The sequence below is a fragment of the Rhinolophus sinicus genome, linkage group LG15 (genome assembly GCF_036562045.2).
Source record: "Rhinolophus sinicus isolate RSC01 linkage group LG15, ASM3656204v1, whole genome shotgun sequence".
Classification (NCBI taxonomy): Eukaryota; Metazoa; Chordata; class Mammalia; order Chiroptera; family Rhinolophidae; genus Rhinolophus; species Rhinolophus sinicus.
Window position 1 is genome coordinate 31,554,811 of NC_133764.1, and position 22,966 is coordinate 31,577,776.

Here is a 22,966-nt window from a genome sequence, read left to right on the forward strand (position 1 = left end):
GTGGCTCATACCAAATTTTAAGCACTGTCTTGAAACCACGAGAGAGGAAAGAGTTTCATCAGAGAAAAGCTTCTCTCTACACAGAGCTCTAGACTGTCTGATTGATTTCGACTCCTTGATTGATATCATCACTTGGGTAATCGGGCTTTTCATTCCTCTGTGTCTTATCTTTATTCTGTTCAGAATATGTTCTAATCTCCCTCGAGACCTACTTTTGGACCTGTGAATTATTTAGAAATATGTTGTTTCATTTCCAAGTGTCTGGAGATTTTCTTGTTATCTTTGGTTATTGATGTCTAGTTTAATTCTATTATGGTCTGAAGATTTATTTTGTATGTCAAATTTCTTAGGACTTGTATTATGACCCAGGATATCATCTAGCTTGGTGAATATTCTACATGCACTTGAAAAGAGATGTATTCTGCTATTGAGTGAGGGGGTTATTACATAAATACCTGTTAGATCTAGTTGGTTCTTGGTGTTGCTCTGTTTTTATCTATTTTTGTTGGTTTTCTCTCCACTAGTTCTGTTGATTATTGAGAGAAGAGTATTGAAGGCTTTAACAAAAATTAGAGACTTTTCTTTTTCCTTTCAGAGCTAACAGATTTTGCCTCATATAATTGGAACTGTGATGTTGATGTAGAATTTCTGATGTGTGTGTGTGTGTGTGTGTGTGTGTGTGTGTGTGTGCCAGAATTGTAGTCTCGTGAAACTGAAGAATGGAGGCACAGACTGGAGAGACCAGAGGTTGCATAAGAGGACAGTTTATTAAAGCAAAGAGTTACAGCTCCCGAGTGGGAGGGAGTACCTGAAGCTGGGATGCCCACTAGCTAAAGCAAAAGACTTCTGTTTTTATTCTTTTTCTTGTATATCTAAGAAGAAAAGCTGATGTCTACTCGTAGAGTTGTATCAAATTCTCAGCCTTGAGGAGGCTTTTGTGAAAGCTTTTTGAAATAAACCAGCTGTCCTGTGCTAATGTTTCCTAGGGCTACGGCCTTGAAGATATGACTGTCCTTGTCCATTTTCCCAGGGAATTCCTGACTGCCTGAAGTCATGCTAACTAACCTGCCTCAGTGTTACGTACATACACATTCAGGATTGTGATGTCTTCTTGGTGAATTGGCCTTTTTATCACTATGTAATGTCCCATTCATCCCTGGAGATTTTCTGTGCTCTGAAATCTGCTTTGTCTGGGGTTGATATAGCCATTTCCACTTTCTTTTGACCAGTTGACCAGATGACTTCTCTATCATTTCAATATTCTTTGCTATACTTAAAATTTCAGTGAGCACATTAATCAGAACATTTGCTTCAATTCTTTGTTTTCTGATTCATAAATACTTCATAGATGATTGAGCCACTCAGTTCTGAGCACTGTGCCCTTTTGCAAATATTCACAGATCCGTGAACTTCAAACAGAAATTTGCTGGATGCTTCCGACTTGGGATAAGATGTAGCAGATTGTGCCAGATCAATGTTTCTACTACAACAACTACAAAGAAGCCAGGTAAATTTCTTAACAGAAACCATGCAAGCTGATAGCAGCGGAGCCACATCAGTTTAGTACAGAAAGACATTAGTACACTTAGATTTCAAGTAAAACTGTCTACCCAAAATGAAGACAAAACAGACACTTTCCAGAAAAATAAAAATAGCACACACAATTTGGCACACTGCAAAGAAACTGTTAAGAATACATGTAAACCCTGTAGCCAGTATAAATAAATAAATAAATACATAAATAAATAAATACATAAATAAATAAATCTAGTATGCCAATAGCAGAGATAAAGTGGTATACTAAAAATATAAAATAGTACATCTAACCCAACCATTTCAATAATTACACTAAATACAAAGAATGAAAACAATCTAATTGTAAAAGAGATTTCCAGACTTAATTTCAAAAGTGTGACATAAACGCATGCTGTCAGCATAAAAAAAAAAGCTAAATTTAAAGACCCAAAGATAAAAACTGAAACAGTGGGAAAAAATATACCATAGAAACCCTAGTCACAGGAAAGCAGGAGTGGCTGTAGTAATATGATTTTAAAAATTGACTTCAAGACAAGAATTATTGCCCGAGATAAAGAGGAATAGTTCCTAATAATATAGGGGTACTTCATTAAAAAACATGAAAACCTAAATGGATACAGATCTAAAAGCAGAGCTTGAAAATTCACGAATGAAAAACAGAACTGAAAAGGCCGACTTGTGGGTCTACAGTTATGGTTGGAGATTTCAACAGTTATATCTCAGTGCTTGATAAAATCACTAGATATAAAGGCAGTAGGTGCATAGGAGATTTGAACAACACAATCAAGCTACTTGAACAAATTGTCCCCTATTGAACACCCTAGGCAAATATATATTTACACACACGTATATATAAGTTTTTTTTTTTTTTACATTGCACATTTAATACTTACCACAACAGACCTATGTTAAACCAGAAAACAAATCTCAATAAATTTAAGGAATATATTATAAAAGTGTACTTTGACCAAAAGGAAATTAAACTGAAACTAATATTAGTGATCTATCTGGCAAATTCACAAATAATTGGAAATTAAACAACATACTTCTAATAATCCTTATTTCAAAGAATATATTAAAGGAAAAATAAAATATTTTGAATTGACAAAAATGAAATGTAACATATCAAATTTTCATGAGAGGCAACTAAAACAGTACTTTGAGGACAATTTATGGTTTTATTGCTAGTATAAGAAAAAAAAAGTCTAAAATTAATGATCTAAGCACCCACCTTATGAAACTAGAAAAATAAGAGCGAATTAAACAAAAAAAGTAAATAGAGGAAATGAAAGTAGGTGGAAATAAAGATAAAGGCTAGAATTTAAAAATACAGGAAAAATAATAGAGAAATTTAATGAAATTAGAAGCTGATTAACTAGAAAGTCTGATACCATTGATAACTTCTCACTACACTAATCATGAGAAGAAGAAAAAAAGACAAAAGACACAAATTGCTGAAATCAGGAATAAAAGAAGATGGGCAAAACATATACCAGGTAATTAGAAATAAGAAATTAGACATAGCAATGATGATTCAGGATAAACATAATTCAAAGAAAAAACATTAAACATGATAAAAAAAATTTATGACAACTAGGATATCTACTCACCAAAAACCCAGCTACCAATTTTATAAAGCAAAAATTACAAAGCGACACAAGGAGACAAATAAGAGCATAAAAGTAAAATACTTTAACACACCAACTTCAGTATAAGATAGAGGAACTGGACAAAACATAGTGAGGCTACAGAAGATCTGAACAACATAGTTAAAAAGGTACTACTTACAGATATAGAACATAAAATTATGGTGTTTCATATAGATAGCTCCATGGATCTATTTTAAAAATTATCAACAAGGTACTGTGTGTAGCTAGGTGTGTGTGTGTGTGTGTTGCTTGTATGCAAGTATTCTCGCAACTTTTCTGTAAGTCTGAATGTATGTCAGTATATCATGTCAATATAAATAACCTGACACCCTGATAATAGAGAACACACCTCCTCTAGTGCACATGAACCAGTCAAAAATATTGATCCCATATTGGGTCACAAAAATGATCAAGTTCTGTATGAAATTAGAAATAGTATAAACAATGTTTCTCAGAAAACAATGCAATAAAACTAGGAATTAGTGGCAAAATTTTAAAAGGCATTCCACCTCAAAATTGAATAACCTTGAGTGGAAAGGGAAATAAAAGTTGAAGATTATACAAAATATAATAACATACTGCCTATCAGAATCAATGGCACATATTTACATAAGTGATTAAAGGGAACTTCAGAGCCTTAAATACTGTTGGTTCACAAACTTGGGAGCTTCCCAGGTGAAATCTAAAATTGGTCTCCATTCATGGAAGGCAAGGAGAGACAGAAGAGGCAGACCACTGCAGACTGGTAGGTGGTGGTTTTAAGAAGCAAAGGGACTTACAAGGCTTGTCATAGGCGCCACAAGTAGATCTCCACATTTGCTGCCAGGATCTTGAAGTTCATATTACCATCCGGATGGTCCCAACAACACATTGCTCTCTCAAGGCTGTGTCTTTGAAAATGGCTCCCACTTTGGTAATAGCAGGTGGAACCTATATTCCAAGGACAGAGGAGGGGAGGGGAGCCTCCCTTTGCCAGGAGCAGCAAGATGGAAGACACACATAGCGCAAGACTTGCGGGAAGTGGCACTGAAGTTTCCATGCCCTCCCAGAACCACCACTTTCCCCAAATGTCTACGTATTCACCCACTTGGAAGCTCTCTTAACTCATCCTTTTGGGTTTTTATGGAGGTTTCATTACCTAGTCATGATTGATTAAATCATTGGCCATTGGCAACCGATCCAACCTCCAGCCGTCCCCTCCTGGAGGTGAGAAGGTGGGACTGAAAGTTCCAACCCTTCAATCTTATGGTTGGTTCTCTTGACAATCAGCCCCCATCTTCAGGTCCAAAACTTTCCTCATTAACATAACAAAAGTCACCTTTACAGCTTTCATTATTTAGGGGGTTTCAAGGGTTTAAGAGCTCTGTGCCAGGAACAAGGATGAAGACTAAATATATACTGGGGGTGCCAAAAAAATGTACACAGGTGGACACTTTGGTCAATGTTGCTCAAGCAGCAGTTCCCATAATCAGACGTGTCTGGACACTGATGGTAACCACCTTGAGCACCTCTTGTAATGGCAGAAGTCAAATGTGATTTGTATTCATCTTTTGTTATCAGTACATATTGAGAATTACAATTTTAATATTTTTTCCTTTTTTAAAATGTGTATACATTTTTTGGGCATCCTCTGTATATTTCTTACTATAAATCACAATGTCACGAACAGAAACACAAAGTGTCTTTCAAAGGAGGGCCTTTGGTGCATAGTAGAATATCACATCTTTCCATAGCTTCCATCGACAAATCCCATATAAATACACAATTTTCTGGGCCTCCTCTAAACACTTGAAAAGTAAGTGTTCACAAAAGGTCTTAATTGCAAAAGGAAATAGAGTTGTCAGTCTGAATTACCCCCAAAAATGTTATTTTAGAAGGAACATTAGTTTTCTGGAAAGTATACCAAGGGCATGGCTTGCAAAAATGGATCAGGGCTCACAGGTACAAAATTGGCAGCTCCATCCTGGCCTATGTCAGTTGGTGCTTAAGTCTTGGCATTTGAGAGAAGTGACCTCCTCTCTTGACCTCCCACCACATTGGCCAAGAGCCATCCGAACAGTTGTCCTAGAATACTGTATAGAGGTAAGGAGTGGGTTTACCCTGTCTGAAGGCTTCATTTTATTCATGGAGCAGGATGACACTCAGAGCTCTGCTAGTATTTCCTAGAGACAAAGCTCAGGTAAGATAAGCAGGGGTCAGTTCCAAGGGGAGGCATATAAGCCAAGACAGCCTCAGAGAGCATTCCTAGAGGTAGAACCTCATGGCTACTTAATGAGCCTGAGAGGAAGTCTAGGTAGAGGCGGACTGAGTAAAGAGGTTAGAAAGCCCATGGAGTGCCAACTGGAGGGAGGAAGGCAGTTTCCAGGACAAAAAGCACTAGGTTAGGGTGTGCTAGATGGCCATGGATTGCTTCTAGTCATGTGGACACTTTTAAAGGGATTCTGTAGGAGGGAGAGCTGGCCAAGAGGGTCACCTCCTACCTATAAAAAGAATCACAGCCCCATGAAGCATGGAGAACTGACTCCAACTCCCTCAGATTTTCTATCATGAATCAGTCTTGCAGTATAAATGAGTTCATTGAGCTGTCCCTCATGCTTACTTTCTTTTTTCATTCCCTGATTTGTGAATGTTCTATGGCTCATATCCAAATAAAAAGTAATAACACATAGACTTGTCATTATAAATTTCATAGTATGCTTCTAACTGTGAAGGTTCTGATTTTTCTCCTGTCACGTTGATGTTAACACCAAAAGAAAACTCTTACTGTTCACCATGAGCAAAAGACTTCACTACAAACTATTCTGAACAGCAGAGGATGTGGATTTGATATAATATCCATGTAATGGAAAACATATATTAGTCAATCTGACTGAACACATTCTATACAAAGAGTAAAAGAAAAGTATCTTACATTTACAAGAAAACATCATACATTTAAAAAATACAAGTCTGAGAGTGAGGCAGAGACAATAAAACATTTTTTAAATGTTATTAGTAAAAAAGTATCAAAATTAGAAAAAGGGTATCCAAAATGCCTGCAAATTGTTATGCAATAAAATCATATATACATTCATTTACGCATATCTATCTATACACTTGCAACTCAAGCTTGCAAATGCATTTGCAAGATATACTTAATTTCCATACGATAAATCCATTAGCAAATTTCCAGCTTATTTATATACTCATTTTTTTTTTTTGGTCTCAACATGATAAAATACAGTGGTAAGGGGGGTGGGGGGTGGGAGACGAGGGTAAGGGGGGTCAAATACATAGTGATGGAGGGAGAACTGACTCTGGGTGGTGAACACACAATGGGATTTATAGATGATGTAATACAGAATTGTACACCTGAAATCTATGTAATTTCACTAACAATTGTCACCCCAATAAATTAAAAAAAAAAATACAGTCGTACCTTGGTTTTCGAACGTAATCCGTTCTGGAAGACCGTTCGAGTTCTGAAACGTTTGAAAACCGAGGCACGGTTTCCCATAGAAAGTAATCCAAAATAGATTAATCCATTCCAGACTTTTAAAATCAACCCCTAAAATAGCAATTTAGCATGAATTTTACTATTTACTGATACCATAGATCCATAAAATGATACACAATGCAAGTAATAAACACAATATACTGTACTGTAAAAGCAATAATAAACACAATGTAAAAATAGTACTGTAGATGATAAAAATGAAAATGTGATTTTTTTCTTACCTGCAATGATGATAGTCATGGTTTGGATGGGGGGGTCCCCTTCAATAATCACAATAGGTGCCTGTTGTTCAGGTGTTCTGTGGTCCTCTCCCATAATCACTGTAGGTGACTCCTCTCCTACCATTCCTTCCTTTGATTGTTTTACACCACTGACGCCTGGTTTAGACTCACTGGATCTTTTCCTCACTAAAAAATTTTAAATCGACATTTGCTTTCTCAGATGTTTTAAAATCTGATGTTTTAAAATGTGTCTAAAATGAGACATAGCATTATCAATGAAAGTGTTAGTGGCATGACTTATGGCAGCTTTATCAGGGTGATATTTTTCAACAAAAATGTGCACTTCAACCCATTTTGCACATGTCTTTGATCAGTGCAGTAGAAACACTTTCTCTTCCCTCCTCCTCTGAAGACAGTTCCTCAGTTGCCACCTGTTGCTGCTCCGTCAGAATGTTCTGAAGTTCTTCTGTGGTGAGTTCAGCCTGGTGATCCTCCACTAACACCTCCACGTCATTACTACTCACTTCCCAGCCCATGGACTTTCCCAGAGACACATTATCCTCAACACCAGGAGCATCCTCTTCAACATCCTCAAATACACGTCCAGGGACAGCATCTGGCCACAATTTCTTCCATGCTGACTTCATTGTTCTGAGACAGACCCCTCCATACTTTGTCTATGAGATGTAAGCAATGTAGGATATTGAAATGATTCTTCCAGAACTCTCTGAGGGTTAGCTCTGTATCCGAGGTCACCTCAAAGCACCTTTGGAACAGTGCTTTGGTGTAAAGCTTCTTAAAATTAGATATGACCTGCTGGCCCATGGGCTGGATGAGAGGAGTCGTGTTGGGGGCCATAAACTTTACGTTGATAAAACTGAACTCTTCCATCAACTCGTCTTCCAAGCCTGGGGGTGTGCATTACCCATAACAAGCAGGCACTTCATTGGAAGGTTTTTGTCTTGGAGGTATTTTTTTACACTTGGCCCGAACACTTCATGAACCCACTCAATAAAAAATGGCCTGGTTACCCAAGCTTTGCTGTTTGCCCTCCACATCACATGCAATTTGCTTTTTATGACATAGTTTTTCTTAAATACCCTGGGGTTCTCAGGATGGTAGACTAGCAAAGGCTTCAACTTAAAATCCCCACTCGCATTCCCACAAAAATAAAGGATTAGCCTGTCTTTCGTGGGCTTGTGTCCTGGCAATGATTTCTCCTCCTTTGTTATGTAGGTTCTCTTTGGCATTTTCGTCCAAAAGAGGCCTGTCTCATCACAGTTGAAAACTTGTTGGGGAAGGAAACCCTCTGCCTCTACATAATCTTTAAATTCCAAAACAAATTGGTCGGCATCTTCTTTGTTGGCACTGGCAGCTTCACCATGTCTCACCACATTGTGTATCCCACTTCTCCTCTTAAACTTTTCAAACCACCCTCTACTTGCCTTGAAAATTTCACTCTCAGCACTTGTTCCAGGGGTGTTTTTGATGGGGTCAGCATGCAAATGTAAAGCTTTTTCACAAATTATGTTCTCAGAAATGCTGTCACTGGCCAACTGTTTTTCATTTATCCATATGAAAAGCAATTTTTCCACTTCTTCAATTGTCTGTGTTCTTTGTCTTGTGTTTTAACATCTCTTGCAACATTGGCTCCTTTAGTGGCTTCTTCATTTTTTAAGATGGTACAAACTGTAGATTTGGCAATACCGAACTGCGTTGCCAGATCACATACATGGACACCACTTTCTGGTTTGGAAATAATTTCCTTTTTCACCTCTATTGTTGTTCTGTTACTGATTCTCTAGGCTTTGCAGCTTTTATCCATTTCTCACAGCAAGGGGTGATTGGCAGAGGGCTCCTGAGAGGACATGAACACAGTCACGAAAACAAATTGGTTGCAAGAGTGCTCCTGAGATAAGATAAGCACAGATTGATTGCACACAGTCACCAAATAAGCCCAAATATCACCTCCATGTTGCACGGGTGCTCAGGACTCAACAGCCGCCAGCTAGGCCTCAGGATCTTGCACTCAGCAGAAGCCACGTGACATGTTCGACTTCCGGGGGGTGTTTGAAAACCAAAGCATTTACTTCCGGGTTTACGGCGCTTGTAAACCAAAATGTTCGGTGACGGAGACATTCGAAAACCGAGGTACTACTATAGTTGCAAAAACTTTTTTAAGTTAGTTATTAACCCAGCCTTTTTTTTCCCTGGGGGATATAAATCAGCAGCTATTCCTAAACATTAAGTTAATTATTATAAAAATAATTACTCCAGAGATGTTTGGCATTTCTATATGAGAATCTTATTTGTAATCGCATGATACGAACAAGACAGAAAAAAAAGATGAACTTACTTTTGGAAAGTAATCTAGAAGCTTAGTTTATCCGTAGGTTTCATTATTTCCAGGAAAACAGTTACCAGTTCTTCCTGGTCTCTACAACATGCATAGATGTAGACGTAAGCAAAACCAACTGAGTCTCTGTGGCCTGGGTTTCATTTCATTTTCATGCCGTGACCACTGACCAACTTCACTGTCCTTAGCAAGCATATCAGAGCTTTCTAGTTGATGATTATCTGTGTTCCTTAAAATATAGCCATAAATGTTTCTGTCAGCAACAGCCAGGATGGTATGACAACCGAGATAAATATCAAATTGGTCATAGTATTGATTATAAGCAATCATCCATCCCAAGACACCAGCAGGTACGATGCCTGGTGCTACTACATTCTTTGTCCCTTTGTCTTGTCAATCATTACTACCCAAATTATACTATTAAAAAAAGTACTGTAACAGCGATCTGATAGCAGAGAATAATTTGTGCAAAACTGTCGGGCCCTTTGTCTGCTCTGGCCCAATTTTCCCCTAAGTACATAATCCTACAATAAATTCTGTCATATTCTATGGAGTTGCCTGCTTCGTCTTTCCATCTGAAGATACTTTCTTATTACGGTGGCCATTACACCTTTGCCCCACCATTGGACATGTCTGCATTGTGGTTGAACTGTTTCCCAGCTTTGAAATTCTCATTAAGATTGCTTTCTAGAGAGAGCTTGTGATTACAATTCTCTTGGCCGGAGAACACTGAATTTACCTGACCACTCTCAGCCAAATTGCTTTTTTATTGACCTTCAGCCAATTACTACAGCAGAGAACTGCCAGCTATACTTGGTTGGCTCGCTATGCCATATTTAAAGAGGTAGCTTACAGAGGGAATCTACTATTTATAAACGTTCTCTTCTATGCCTCAGAAGAAAGTTGTTAGTTTCAAAATATGAAACACTACCTTTATACAGTAAGAAAGTAAAGAGCTTAGTCAGAGAAAAGCCTTTTTTCTCTACTCAGGAATTCTGGACTTTTCCATGTTAATTCAACAAATCTAATCAGGATTTGAAAATTTTAAAAAGCAAATTCTGGATTCTTCTCTGCTTCCCGCATCACATCTTCCTTCCCTATTTTTTCAATCTCAAGAAATAGTACCACTTTCCACTTGCACAAGATAAAATATAAGAAATCTCCTTGACTTGCCTTCCCTCCCTGCCCCAACACCCCCTCACACACAACTTTGCCTCAAGATGATATAATTCCCAAGCAGTTGGTTTCAAGACACATAATTCTAAGGCAATGGGGGAGATTTGGAGAATGTTATAGACACTTTTGATTGTCACATCACGCAGGTTCAGCTTGCTACTGGCATCTAGTGGTTGGAGGGCAGTAATGCCCCTGACAATTCTACAACACACAGAACAGCCTCTCTCCCCCCACCCCAACAAGGAAATTATCCAGTGCAGAATGTCAATAGTGCCACTGTTGAGAAATTCATGTCTAGTTTAAGAATAAACCCAGTATCATTAAATTTATTTATTCATAATCACTATAATTTTTCATTCATCTTGTTCTTAGAATAAATTATTCTTACCTTCTATTAGGTTGGTACAAAAGTAACTGCAGTCTTTGCAATTATTTTTAACCTTTTAAACCACAATTACTTTTGCAACAACCTAATACTTCAAATACTGCAAGCATTCACTGAAAAGACACTTTGTATATCTAAATTAGATCATCCTTTCCTAGTATTTTTACAATATGAGGAAGGGTAGACTCATCCAAAAGCATCTTGGGTGAGATTGTGCCCAAAGAGGGATTTTGAAGAGAACACTTGCAAAATATTTCCAAAATTTACAATGAGAATGCCATTTCAAGACAGCAATTTTAATCCGAGATATTAATTTTCTTGCTTTGAAATTGCTGTGAATATAACTCAATAAATATCAAAACAAGGAAAGCATTTATATTAGCAATGACAACAGGAAATTAGGATTGTTTGGCTACACGCTTCAAAGACAGTGTGGTGGAGACAAATTGAGATCGAAGGAAATATCAACTTGTTCCAAGTCAGCACAGATAAATAAATAGGAAGACAATGGGAAGGGGTCACTCTTGCATAATCCTGATCCAGGCAAGGGCTGGGGCCAGGCAGCTTGGGATAGTTCAAAGGTCTTTGGCAGTTGCATCAGTGTCCTATTCGAGAAATATTAATACTTACTTCAGGTGTTTGTCCCACACCTTTCTTTGCATGATCTATTATATTAGTCAGTGTAGTTGTTAACTACCTCTTTTAGCAACCGCACAATCTCAGTCATCTCAGTAGCTCAACACCACAAAGTGGTTTGTAGTGGTGCAGTTTCGGGTTTTGTTTTAGAGCATGCGCGGGTGTGTGTGTTTTATGTCTCAGTCCTACGCAGTCCAGATGGCTCTTCTAGGCAGTGCATCTCCAAGTGGTGACGCAGGGACTGGAGTTACTTGCCATCTCAGAGTCCCTTATTTCCCGACTCATAAATGAGAAAAAGAAATCGCACTAAAGATCTAACAGGAGATTGACATTATGGCCCAAGAGTTGCAGACATCATTTTCTATATTCTATAGTCCAGAGCTAGTCATATCATCCCAGATAACTGTAATCAGGCTGGAAAGTGAAATCTTCCAGTCTGTTCACAAGGAGAAAATGGGATGGGTGAGCATTGGCAGGTCTCTCCCTACACAACATACAAAAATTAAGTGGGGCCATTATTACCTCAAGATTCTTTGTAAAGATGTCGTACCAGTTAGAGAGGAGAAACCGCCCCAGCAGTTTTCCAGATGATTCAACAAGAGGGTAACTGCATGTCATCTCCAAGTGCTTTCAGAACAATACAGTCAACGGTAATTAAGAAATTAAAAAAGGAGGGGGAAAGGGGAACAAGAGGTTCAAATTTCTAGTTATAAAATAAGTAAGTCATGGGGATGTAATGCAGAGCATAGGGAATATAGTCAATAATTTTGTAATAACATTGTACTGTGTCAGATAGTTACCATACTTTTATCATGGTGATGATTTCTTTAGATATATGAATGTTGAATAACTATGGTTCACACCTGAAACTAACATAATATTGTATGTTAGTCATATTTTGATTAAGAAAACAATTATATTGTGATAGCTTTGAGGCAGTGTTTATGACACCAATTGCATATAAAATATAACAAAGTAATAAGTTTTGGTGATTTACCTAAGGATAGACCCTTGAGTTATACCAAAACACATAAACTTTGGAACACTTTTCAAAATTGGATATAAGATATACTATATATATTTTCAACTTGATTATTCAAATTCTTACTGCAATTATTTATTTTAACAGGTTTCAAATTTCCTTTATAGTCACAACAGGTGAAACACGGACTCTACAGTCTAAACTCTGAAAAATGACAGAAAAGGAAAATCAGTGAATTAAGAAGAAATAAAACCAAAAAAAAAGTGAATTCCAAAAAGCAAATACTGTGCTGCTGTGTCATCGACTCCCTTTCCCCTAAAATCAGCGTTGTCTTTACACCTTAATCAAAGAAACAAGAAAACATCCACTATTTTGAAGTGCAGAGGAAGAGAATGAAGCAATCTCTATATTGTTCTAAGAAACATAAACAACTCCATAGTAAATGTCATTTTTTAGCTTACTGCTGTATGAAACATGGGATGTGGTTGCTGGTCACAGGCTGTCCGATCTGGCTTCCTCACTGCTCTCACTGACCTTACTCCTGAGTCCCACTAGAAGTAATATTATTGAGAACAATATGACATGAGTTTCAAAAGCACCTTGTACAGATCTGAAATAAGGTATATTAACGATATCAAATAGTATTTTAAAAAGAGTGACAAGCTTAAAGAGCAACATAGACTAGGTGGGGCTTCAAGGCTCTTCATGCGGGAGCAACTTCCACTTCACTGAGAGATCAACCTGGTCTTCATCAAAATCTTCCAGCTCCTGCTCCTTGGAGAGATCTAGAAAAACCTGAAATGGAGGAAAATAATTAAGAGAAAGGGCGGCTGTCACACTGCCTCCTGGAGCTGCAAGTGCGTGCAGAGAGCATGCATGTTATTCATTTATATTCCATGGATGATAGAAAATCACTAAAACGCACCCACCTGCTCCAAGGTGGACTGTGAGAGGCTGTACTCCTCCAGGTCGAAGCTCTGTTTAACTGCACAAGGAAGAATGTGTATTAGGAATTCATATATCTTTTTATTCAGAGAGTTTGACCAAGTCATGTATCAAAAGTACATACAACTGGATCTTAAACATAAAAGGTAAGGTAATAAGCACTTGTGGCCTAAATATGAGGATGCAAATTCACGACCTAGTCCCATAACGGATAGAAATACTCTCCCGCTGGCTTAGAATTTGGGCAGAGGCACAAGACTAGAAAAAACATAAGGGGTTGCAGAGCACCCATGTGGGATAAGCTCAGGGATGGTTCCCTCAGTGCTGGAACATGGCCGTGCACCCCTCTACCTCCGTCCTCACGCTTCTCCCCCCTGCTGTCCATTCCAGAGGCTGATTGAAGGGGCTCCCTCTGTGGGCTCCACCAGTGGCAGCCCAGGGGGAGGGACAGAAGAGAGGGGAGGTCAAGGCCTTTATTCCCTTCACACCCTTCCTGACACCAACTGTGTCCCTTGATTGAAAGTCATTGCTTCTCTCAAGGTGGCAAATTCTACATGACTCTACCCCCAGGTTTCCATCACTGCTTCCTCTCTTAGTTCCTTTGGACCTAAGAACGGTAACACTTCTGCTGGTTTAGCATCGAGGGCTTACACTGTTCCTTGCGCCTTTGTGCCTTATAGTCCCTTTATAAACAAAATTTCCTCGAATTATCCTATTTTGAGTTTACAATGTGTTACCAATCTGGATTATGACTGAGAATCCAAATCTGCAGGTACATAAGAGGGAGAAATCATAAGTGGAAAGGTAAGACTGGGAAGCAAAGTTATCAGATTGCTGTGGTGGGATTGGCCCACAATTTGGGGACACAAGGATGGGTCCTTTTGACTCATGTCTGGAACTGCGTATAGAAAAAAAGGTGTGCATGGTTGACAGTCCTGCACTTTCAAAGTTTGGAAAAGCAAAGAATATGCATGTTTCTCATGGACTGCCAAGTGGGAGGTATCCTTAGAGGACCTCCTCGAAGGATAAAGAGATTCCAAGAAGGGGCCAGGGACAGCCAGGTGTTTACTGGAGACCAAGAGGAGGAGGCATTGCCCACCCCAGCAGACTGTGGTCAGAGGCTACAGACGGGAGGGGAGAGGGAGTTTTCAAGGAACCCTCAGTAGCACCCGATGAGAGAAAAGACCAGTGATTGTTCATCTCTTCACAGGAGGCCCTAAAGCCATAGCACAGCTCTAATGATCCAATCAAGCTCCCCGCCCCTCCCCTTACATTCCACCCTGGAGAGGCTTAAAGCATCATTTTATGAGTAGAGGAGGGAATTGGGTAAAAAGAGAGAGAAAACTAACTATCCCACCTTCCTAGCTTCAAGTCTTCACATCTGAAACAAGGAGGGGGCACGTGATGCCCAGGTTTGCTGGGTTTGTGGGAGTTTGCATTATCTAAAAGTGGTCTGGTGGTCTGGAAGAATGAGTGTATGGAGCTGCAAGGAATTGTTGTGAGGCATGCATTTTTGTTGGCCTACCTCATGATTTCAATAAATATCTTGCAGCTGAGAGTGTAGCTGTGTCTAACTTAACATTTGGACAACAACAACAAAAATGCTAGCTTACGTTTCAATATTTTGTATTTTGTGTAATCTTCACGGAATGGGGTAGGAAACTGATAAAAAGTTGTTCCCCCCTGCCCAGTAAGAACGTCAGTTTCAGCAAATTAAGCACATCGGAAGGAATTCAAGGAAGGAGGGAGCATTTTTGAAAGCAGAAACATTAGAAGGCTCTTAAGAAAAGGCAGCATTGTATTGCAGGGAGGCAGCCTTTCTGGAACAGCTCCCTCCCTGCTTCTAAATTAGTTATAAAGCCTTTCCTGTTGATCAGAGCCCGCGTGGGAATCCTTCCCATGGGAATGATGCAAAGTTGATCAAAAGGCTAAAATGGTCAGTATGGAAAATAGACCCATAGACCATAGAGTGAAGGTTACCAGCAGAATCAGAAAGTGAAAAGGAAAACTGTCTGGGGAAATCTTAAGTCTTAACCTTGTCTCAAGGGGAAGAATCTCTTTAAGAACTAGGGTGCCTGGGGCTTCTAATGACAGACGAGAGGCAAAATATGTACAGACCAAGAAGAGGGGAAAGGCATTCAGCTTTTTATCAGATTTCATACAGCGGTGTGAGAGGCAAAAACTTAGTCCATTAGAGATTGGTACAGAGTGCAAAAATCAAAATCTTAGCTCAGAATCTAAGAGCCTAGAAAAGAGTTATGGCTTAGCCCAGCTCTACAGAGAGGAACCTCTTGTCATCTAATGCTATCATCTAACCCCTCAGTGTCTAATGCTGTCAAAGAGTACAGAGACCAAACCCAATGTGCATCTTTCTGTTTGTATGAATTGGTGGACCTCTAGCCCCAAATGCCATTGGCCTCTTCCCTCGAATGAGAGCCTCATTAGATTAGGACAGGGTCTCTCAACTTTGGCACTGATGACACTTGGGGCCAATCATTCCTTGTTGTGGGAGGAGGCTGACCTGTGCCTTGTAGGATATTTAACATTATCTTTGTCATTGACCTATTATATTAGATACCAGTTGCACCCCCCACCCCCAACTCCACCCCCAGTCATGGCAACCAAAAATATCCCAGATATTGCCAAACCGCCCCTAGTTGAGAACAACTGGATTAAAAGTCTTAATAACTTATTTATGGTATAATACCACAATTTTATGTTCATTATATTGGTTTTACACAAGATCTGAATTCAGCTGTTTCCGAGTCTGATCTCTAAACAGTCGCCCTTACCTATCTCCAGTTTGAAGAATGCCTGTGATAAAGGTTGCACATCCTCCACAGGCAACTTGTAGACCATCAGAGAGGAATACCTGCAGGGAAAAGAGTGAGACTGAACCCCGCGTTTCCAGAACACACCCACCGACAGGCACATGCCTAAAAAGGAGCAACAGTGTCGTCGGTAATTCGTTTACGTGCACACGTCTGTATAGAGTTGGAGACAGCCACAGTGTGAATGCTCTTCGATCCACAAGAAGTCAACTTACTAAAAGCAGAAACATTAGAAGACGTAGGGAGGCTCCATTTCTTTCGAGGGAGGAATGGGAGACAAAGAGGAAGAAACCTGCAGCGCCTATGTCTCAAGAAGAGAAGACGCAGGATTTCTTATCCTTCTTTCCCACTGAGACGAAAATACCATTTAACTCAAAGGAACCAGGTCGACCTGGCTTATTTCACATTATCTAACCTACCTGAGCCTCAAGTGCTGTTACTGAAAATAATAAAAATGCTAAGAGACACCATCTACTGAGCTTTGACTAATGCCTGGTACTGGGTGTGGGCTTTATACTGGTGATCTTGCTTAATTCTTTCGCTGTGCTAATTGAGTTCAAGTTTGTTTTTTCAAAATGTGTCAGAAATCCACAAAAAAGTAAAAAATTGATATTTTGACTATTTTTTTGGCATTTAATAATAACAATTTGAGCTGCTTTGTATATAAACATTATTTTTACATATAAAAATTTCCTATTGTTATTCATTCTTGAAAAACACAAAAATATAGAGAAATGTACATCTGCTTCCCTAAACTTCCTTTCTGGAAGTTTCCATCCGTAGCCAGCGGATGGAAATATTCATTCGGATATATCCAACTGTTGCGGCAAAATGGTTTAAAAGGGGTAGTTTTACCTGTAGAAAGGACCACTGAGATGAACTAGGTACGTGCACACATTAGTACCTGGCATATCATAGAGGCCCCTGGGAACACTAATTCTCTTATAAGAATCAGCTTCCAAATAAGCACTTTGTTCTCTTATTTCCCTCCTGGGGTGTCCCTTGGATTGGGGCCTTTCTCTAGCAGTTAAAGTACTCATAATCACCATAAAGTTGTTAAAAAATGAGAAGATAAAGTTTTTATTTCTCATCACCATAACAGGAAAACAAAACAAAGACCAAAATAAAACAGAACACCACCTGTGTTTACCTGTCCTGCCGGGCAGCCTGGGGGAAAAGCCTCAGAATTTCGGTGTGGAGGGGCTCCACTTGGGCCAGGGTCTTCACCTTCATCTCCAAAAGGTAATCCTTGCCAAATTTGCTCTTCAGGTGCTGGATCGAACCGATACACCTGGATGGAGGAGGATGAGGTCAAGCAAGGAAAGGGTTGAAAGCTCCCACTAGTGATTTTTGGCCTCTGGAGGCCAGGGCAGGGCCAGGTAGAGCCTGAGCAGCCCGCCTCTCCTGCTTCTCCCAGGGATAACCGTTTACAGGGAAATGTCCCCTGTTCAGGGCATACTAGGGGTCCAAGCGTGGGCACCCACCTCAGCCTTCCGGACACCATGATGGCCACGCGGTCACACACGGCCTCAGCCTCTGCCATGTAATGGGTGGTCAGGAGGGCACCCCTCTCCGTGTTTCTAAAGGTGGCCTGGATCGCCTGCCTAAAGTTAGGTCAAGGGAACGTTACTAGCGGGAATGCTCAAGATAATACGAAAAAAATGGAAGGAAGTTTCCACTGGCACATAAGAAACAATTAGTGAATTCAAAGTAGACAAAGAAAGGATTTTGGAGGGACAACAGGCATGGAACTAACCAAACAGTGGGTTAGGGTGCATAATTCAGAGCCTAGCTTGGGCTGAATTTAGAGAACGATATTGTTCAGAAAAATGCTGAATTTCAAGAACATTTATGAGAAGGCAGTAAGGAGAAAGATAGAAAATGAGAACTTATTTAAAGGTACCCTGTTTACCTGAAGACCTAGCCAGACAATCAGCTCTAATGCGTCTTTTGGAGCGAAACTTAATATAAGATCTGGTATTATATTATATTATATGACACGGTCTTATATTATAGTAAAGTAAGACTGGGTCTTATATTAATTTTTGCCTCAAGAGATACATTAGAGCTGATTGTTTGGCTAGGTCTTATTTTCGGCGAAACACGGTATGTGAGTAATAACATATATCCTAAAGTACACAATGACAAATTTCAGAATATTTCTAAAATAATTCAAGAATATATTTCGGAGTTGAAATTTTTTTCTTCTGTAAGAATTATGTATCAGGTGATGTTGCTGAAAAATGTAAAACTTAACATAGATTTATATGATTGAGTACAAAAACGGGCCATGCATACCCAAAAGATCTAAGATGAAAATGAAATTCTTAGGGTATCAGATTACTGGAATATCTTTCTCTCCTCAATAAAAATTGGCTTCGATATGCTATCAGATTTTTCCCCCCTTCATATTGCTTTTCCTGATAATGCAGCTGTCTTTCACTTTATAAATAAAACTGTTTTGAAAGTCAGTTGTGACAGGATGAATAAATTCACTTTGGGTTGCTCATGGTGTCTCCTCACCACATCTGCTGCTGCCCCTCGGGGTCCATCCCGGTGGACGGCTCGTCCAGCAGCACCACCGACGGGTTTCCGAGGATGCTCAGCGCGAAGCACAGCTGGAACGAGAGGAACAGCACATCTGGCCCCGATCTGTGGGCTGCGCAGAGTAACACCGAGCCCCGCCCCTACCTTTCTCTTGATTCCCTCGGATAAGGCCTTCACCGGACGCCTCTGCTGGTCCTGCAGCTTGAGCGCATCCACCAACCTGAAGGACACATTGAGTCAACCCACATGTCCCCTGCACAAGGTGTGGGAGAATGGGCAAAACAGAAGACTACAGTGGAGAATTCTTTTTAAGAGTATTCAGAGGGATTTTAAAATTGAAGCCATCTAGGACACTGTATGGCCCTTTCATGGTATGTAAACTCATATTTTCAGTGATTTCTTTCCATATTAAGAATAATCAATGAACTTTTTCTCTCCATGTTTAACGTGATAGAAAGCAGCACTGAATTTGGGGTCGAGATGACCAAGTCTTCTCCCACACACAGGGAGCCATCAGTTAGAATCTCCCTTCCTTAATTCTGTGCGAAGCTGTCACATCCCCTAGCAGAGAATGGGAGTGTCTCCCCCATGTACCGTGTGATGGCTACGGCAGCATCTGCTTTCCTCAGCCCTTTCACGGCCGCAAACACCTCCAGATGTTCCCTCACCGTCAGGTTGGGCCACAGCGCGTTCTCCTGAGGACAGTACCCCAGGAACTCCAGGGGGTCCCCTTCGCTGCTCCCTTTCAAAATCACCTACACAAAAAATTCAGTCTCACATTCTGTCCAAAATTATGTGTGTGTGTTAGTGAGTATATTTCAATGATGTCCTCCTCTTAGACACATGGTTGCCAAGAGTACAAAAGTAAATAAGGAATCGCTTAGCTCTGGGAAAAGATCACAGAAACTCCATAAATCAAAAGGCAGCTATTCCACATTGTTTTAGCCCTCTATTATAGTTTAGACTTTATTATCAAGTCCATGGCTGAATTTAAGTTTGCTTATTTGGTTGTTCATTGTTTGACTTCATTCATTGATCCAAACATTCAAAGGGACACATACTTATTGAAGATTCTGTTTTCCCAATGGTAAAATGGCTATAACTGTAGAATGTGTTTCACAAGTTTTATTGTGAGGATTAAATAAGGCAGTTTTTCTCAATTATGGGTAATCCTCCTCCTGGGGGATATTTGGTGATGCCTGGAGTCATTGTCACAACTGGAGTGCTACTGGGATCTAGTGAGTACAGGCCAGCGACACTGCCATATTGCCTACAATGAACAAAGAGTTTCTCACAATAAAAATGATCTGGAACAAAGTATCACCAGTACCAAGCTTGAGAAATCCTGAACTAAGGTAATAAATGAAAAGCAGTAGTCTGGCACATAGGACCCAATAAATACATGATAGCATTTATTACTTTTATGACCCAGATACTTTCTATACAATAATAATAAGAGGAAACGTGCACCAGTGCTTACTATGTGCCAGAATCTAAGCATTCTGTATGTTTTGAATTACTTTATCCTTAGCAAAACCCAATATGACTGAGGTGTTTTATCATCCCCATTTTGCATATGAGAAAACTAATATGTGCATAGAGTTAGAAACTTGCAGATCATACCACATAAACCTGGGAGGTGAAACTAAGTCTACCTTCAGAATCTAAGCCCTTGACCTCGATGCTACATTGTCTCTGCTCAATACAAAAAAGGAGGGACCTAGTTAACCTGGCCCCATAGAGCTTTCAATCTAGAGAGAGAAACAGAAAATAAACAAGTAACACATCCATGAAGGAAGTATAGCTCCTGCTTCATACTTTCAAGGAAATAAATGTGCTGACGAATAAAAGGGAGAATACAGTTTAGCTCCTTGTGTAGTCAAGGGTAGGGATTTTGGGAAGTAAATTTCCAGATGATGAGAAGAGGATAACCAAGCACATGAAAAGCTAAGAAAGGGCACTCTAGTCACAGGAAAAACAAGCCCAGAGACCCTGTGGTGGAAAGACCACCCAAGACCAATGTGAGCAGGGGGAGTGGTGTGAAAGGTGGTCGATAGAGTCCAGATCTTGCAGGGCCCTTCTGTGGTGAAGGTTTTGAATCAATTCTAATGAAAGGATTATGAGCAAGAGCGTGACGTGACCTCATTTGCCTTTTTTCAGGACTATGCTGGCTGCTCTGTGAGGCAAAGGTGGAAATGGAAAGACAATTTAGAAAACTTCTATAACCATCAACACCACTGTGGCCCCCTCTTCATGAATACTCCCTCTGACCTTAAGCTTCTCTCAAATATCAATAGCATTTCCCCTTCACAGTGGTAGTCCTTTGGACCTCTGTCCGTCATTTCCCCAACTCGGCCTGGGCATCCCGCCAAATGGTATACACACTGTTCTAGTTTTTTCTCTGGAATATAGACAATGACTAGTTTTTCCTCTAACCTAAAATCTCTATTTTCTGAATAAATCCTGAATCTTGGCATTCAATTCAACAAGTTCTCAGGATATATAAGTTTAAAAAACAAAGATCTCTGACCTCCAGTAAAGCTAATGTTTACCTTTACTTACCAAAATAGTTCCTTTTAATATCTCGATTTTTCATTCAATAAAAGGCATAGCATAGATTACATGTAGCTCTTTCCAGCATCAAGTAACAATTCTTGGAATTAAAGCGAGAATGTTTTATTAATCCTCTTCATTCAATGCATAAATCACAGTGATTAATAGGGAAGGATCCATCTATGTATTTTTGAGATTGTCATCAGTATTCAGTGTAAAACGTTTGGTCTGGGCAGCATTAATGAGCATATTCCTGTGTATGGTACTGACCTGCCCTGCGGTTGGTTTTGTGTCCCCTGTTATCATCTTAATCATTGTACTTTTACCAGCTCCATTGTGTCCTAACAGACCGATAACTTCACCTGAAAGAAAAAGGTCTGCTCAGAATTGTGACTGCAAGTAACTACAATAAAAATGAAACCAAATACTGAGGCAGGTTAGTTAGTATGAAATCAGACAGTTAGACATTCCTTGGTAGACTGAGCAAAAATGAAACACCTGTACCAGGCAAAAATATCCTCAATCATGCGCTGGGGCAACTGCGTTGTTTCAAAGGTCTCCCCCAGGCTGAGCAGTAGAGCAAGTCTGAGAAATGCTGTATCCATAGAAACCAACATTCCAACATCCCCCTCCCAAGGAGAAATAAAGGCATATAAACACAAGCGTTTTGCCTTAGCTAGTGGGCATCCCAGTTTTGGGTACCCCCTCCTGCTCGGATCTGTAACTCTTTGCTTGCTATAATAAACTATCTTCCTGTGCAACTCTCTGCCTCTCCCTGGGCCATGTATCCATTCTTCAGATCCATGAGACTCTGAACCCAGCATACACTAAGGAACATCCTACATCAATACTATTTGAGGACTCACCATATACCCAGCTCTAGTCAAATGTGCTATGCACATTATTTCACTTATTCCTCACACACACGCACAAACCTGAGTGTTATTACTGCCTTCCTTTTACAGGTGAGAAAACTAAGGTGTGAAGAGGATAAATAACTTGGCCAAGGTCATGCAGCCAATAAGAGGCTGAGCTGGAATTGAAACAAATTTTGATTCCAAAGCCTATTGCATTGTACGGACACTTTCACAACATGTGCAGTTAGGAATGAAGCGTGAGCTACTCTACCCCAGTGAGTTCCCTGCTGTGTAGCATTCCCTACCGTGAAATGAATGCTACTACTTAAAAAGCTCTACCATCCTTCTTAACATAAAGACTGCCTCCTTTCTCGTGGTGGTTGCTCTTTTGTTTCTTTTAACAGAACAGACATAACTGTCATCTCACACAAAGAAAAACCCTTTTTCTAACTGAGGCTTTTAAGCAGGATGAATCAGCAACGGCCTGCTAATGTGTTGGCTGCCTTTCATGTTTATCAATGATGGCCCCAGATGTGGAGAATAGCATTCCTTTCAAAAGACCTCATCTTCAGAGGTCAAAGTGGCTCTGCTAACAGAACTACTGTTTCCCACCTTTTTTAACACGGAAAGAGACATTTCTTGTGGCCACTTTTTTCTTCCTCTTGGCAAAGCAGTTTTTCTTTTTCCGCACGTATTCCTTTCGTAGGCAGCTGGCAATGATGACTGGATTCTGGAAAGACAAGTAAATAGCAACAGAGCTTTATTCTTACCTTGAAATGAGTGAGTCCTCCATACT

General features: G+C 39.8%; 2 protein-coding genes and 1 long non-coding RNA gene across 20 annotated transcripts in view; 1 reads left to right on the forward strand and 2 right to left on the reverse strand.

Annotated features, from left to right (window-relative positions):
* Positions 1-4,282, reverse strand: part of ABCA8 (ATP binding cassette subfamily A member 8) — a 66,119-nt gene extending 61,837 nt beyond the window's left edge. Inside the window, exon 1 of the mRNA XM_019732845.2 lies at positions 3,965-4,282. Within this exon, the coding sequence (XP_019588404.2) occupies positions 3,965-3,976 (12 nt within the window). The 5' untranslated portion in view covers positions 3,977-4,282. The remainder of the gene's footprint in view (positions 1-3,964) is intronic.
* On the forward strand, positions 1-12,716 carry LOC141568796 (uncharacterized). Its single transcript, XR_012491989.1, has 3 exons — positions 1-136; positions 1,401-1,507; positions 12,585-12,716. It is a non-coding gene; the product is annotated as an uncharacterized LOC141568796 (long non-coding RNA).
* The window catches only part of ABCA9 (ATP binding cassette subfamily A member 9), a 50,246-nt gene continuing 39,797 nt past the window's right edge, over positions 12,518-22,966 (reverse strand). For all 18 annotated transcript variants that reach the window (XM_019732841.2, XM_019732842.2, XM_074319419.1 and 15 more), the window contains 10 exons: positions 22,783-22,900; positions 21,584-21,675; positions 19,355-19,515; positions 18,905-18,980; positions 18,737-18,831; positions 17,698-17,817; positions 17,364-17,504; positions 16,175-16,254; positions 13,367-13,422; positions 12,518-13,232 (listed from right to left, as the gene is read on the reverse strand). In XM_019732841.2, coding sequence (XP_019588400.2) covers positions 13,131-13,232; positions 13,367-13,422; positions 16,175-16,254; positions 17,364-17,504; positions 17,698-17,817; positions 18,737-18,831; positions 18,905-18,980; positions 19,355-19,515; positions 21,584-21,675; positions 22,783-22,900 — 1,041 coding nt within the window. In that variant the 3' untranslated portion in view covers positions 12,518-13,130. The remainder of the gene's footprint in view (positions 13,233-13,366; positions 13,423-16,174; positions 16,255-17,363; positions 17,505-17,697; positions 17,818-18,736; positions 18,832-18,904; positions 18,981-19,354; positions 19,516-21,583; positions 21,676-22,782; positions 22,901-22,966) is intronic.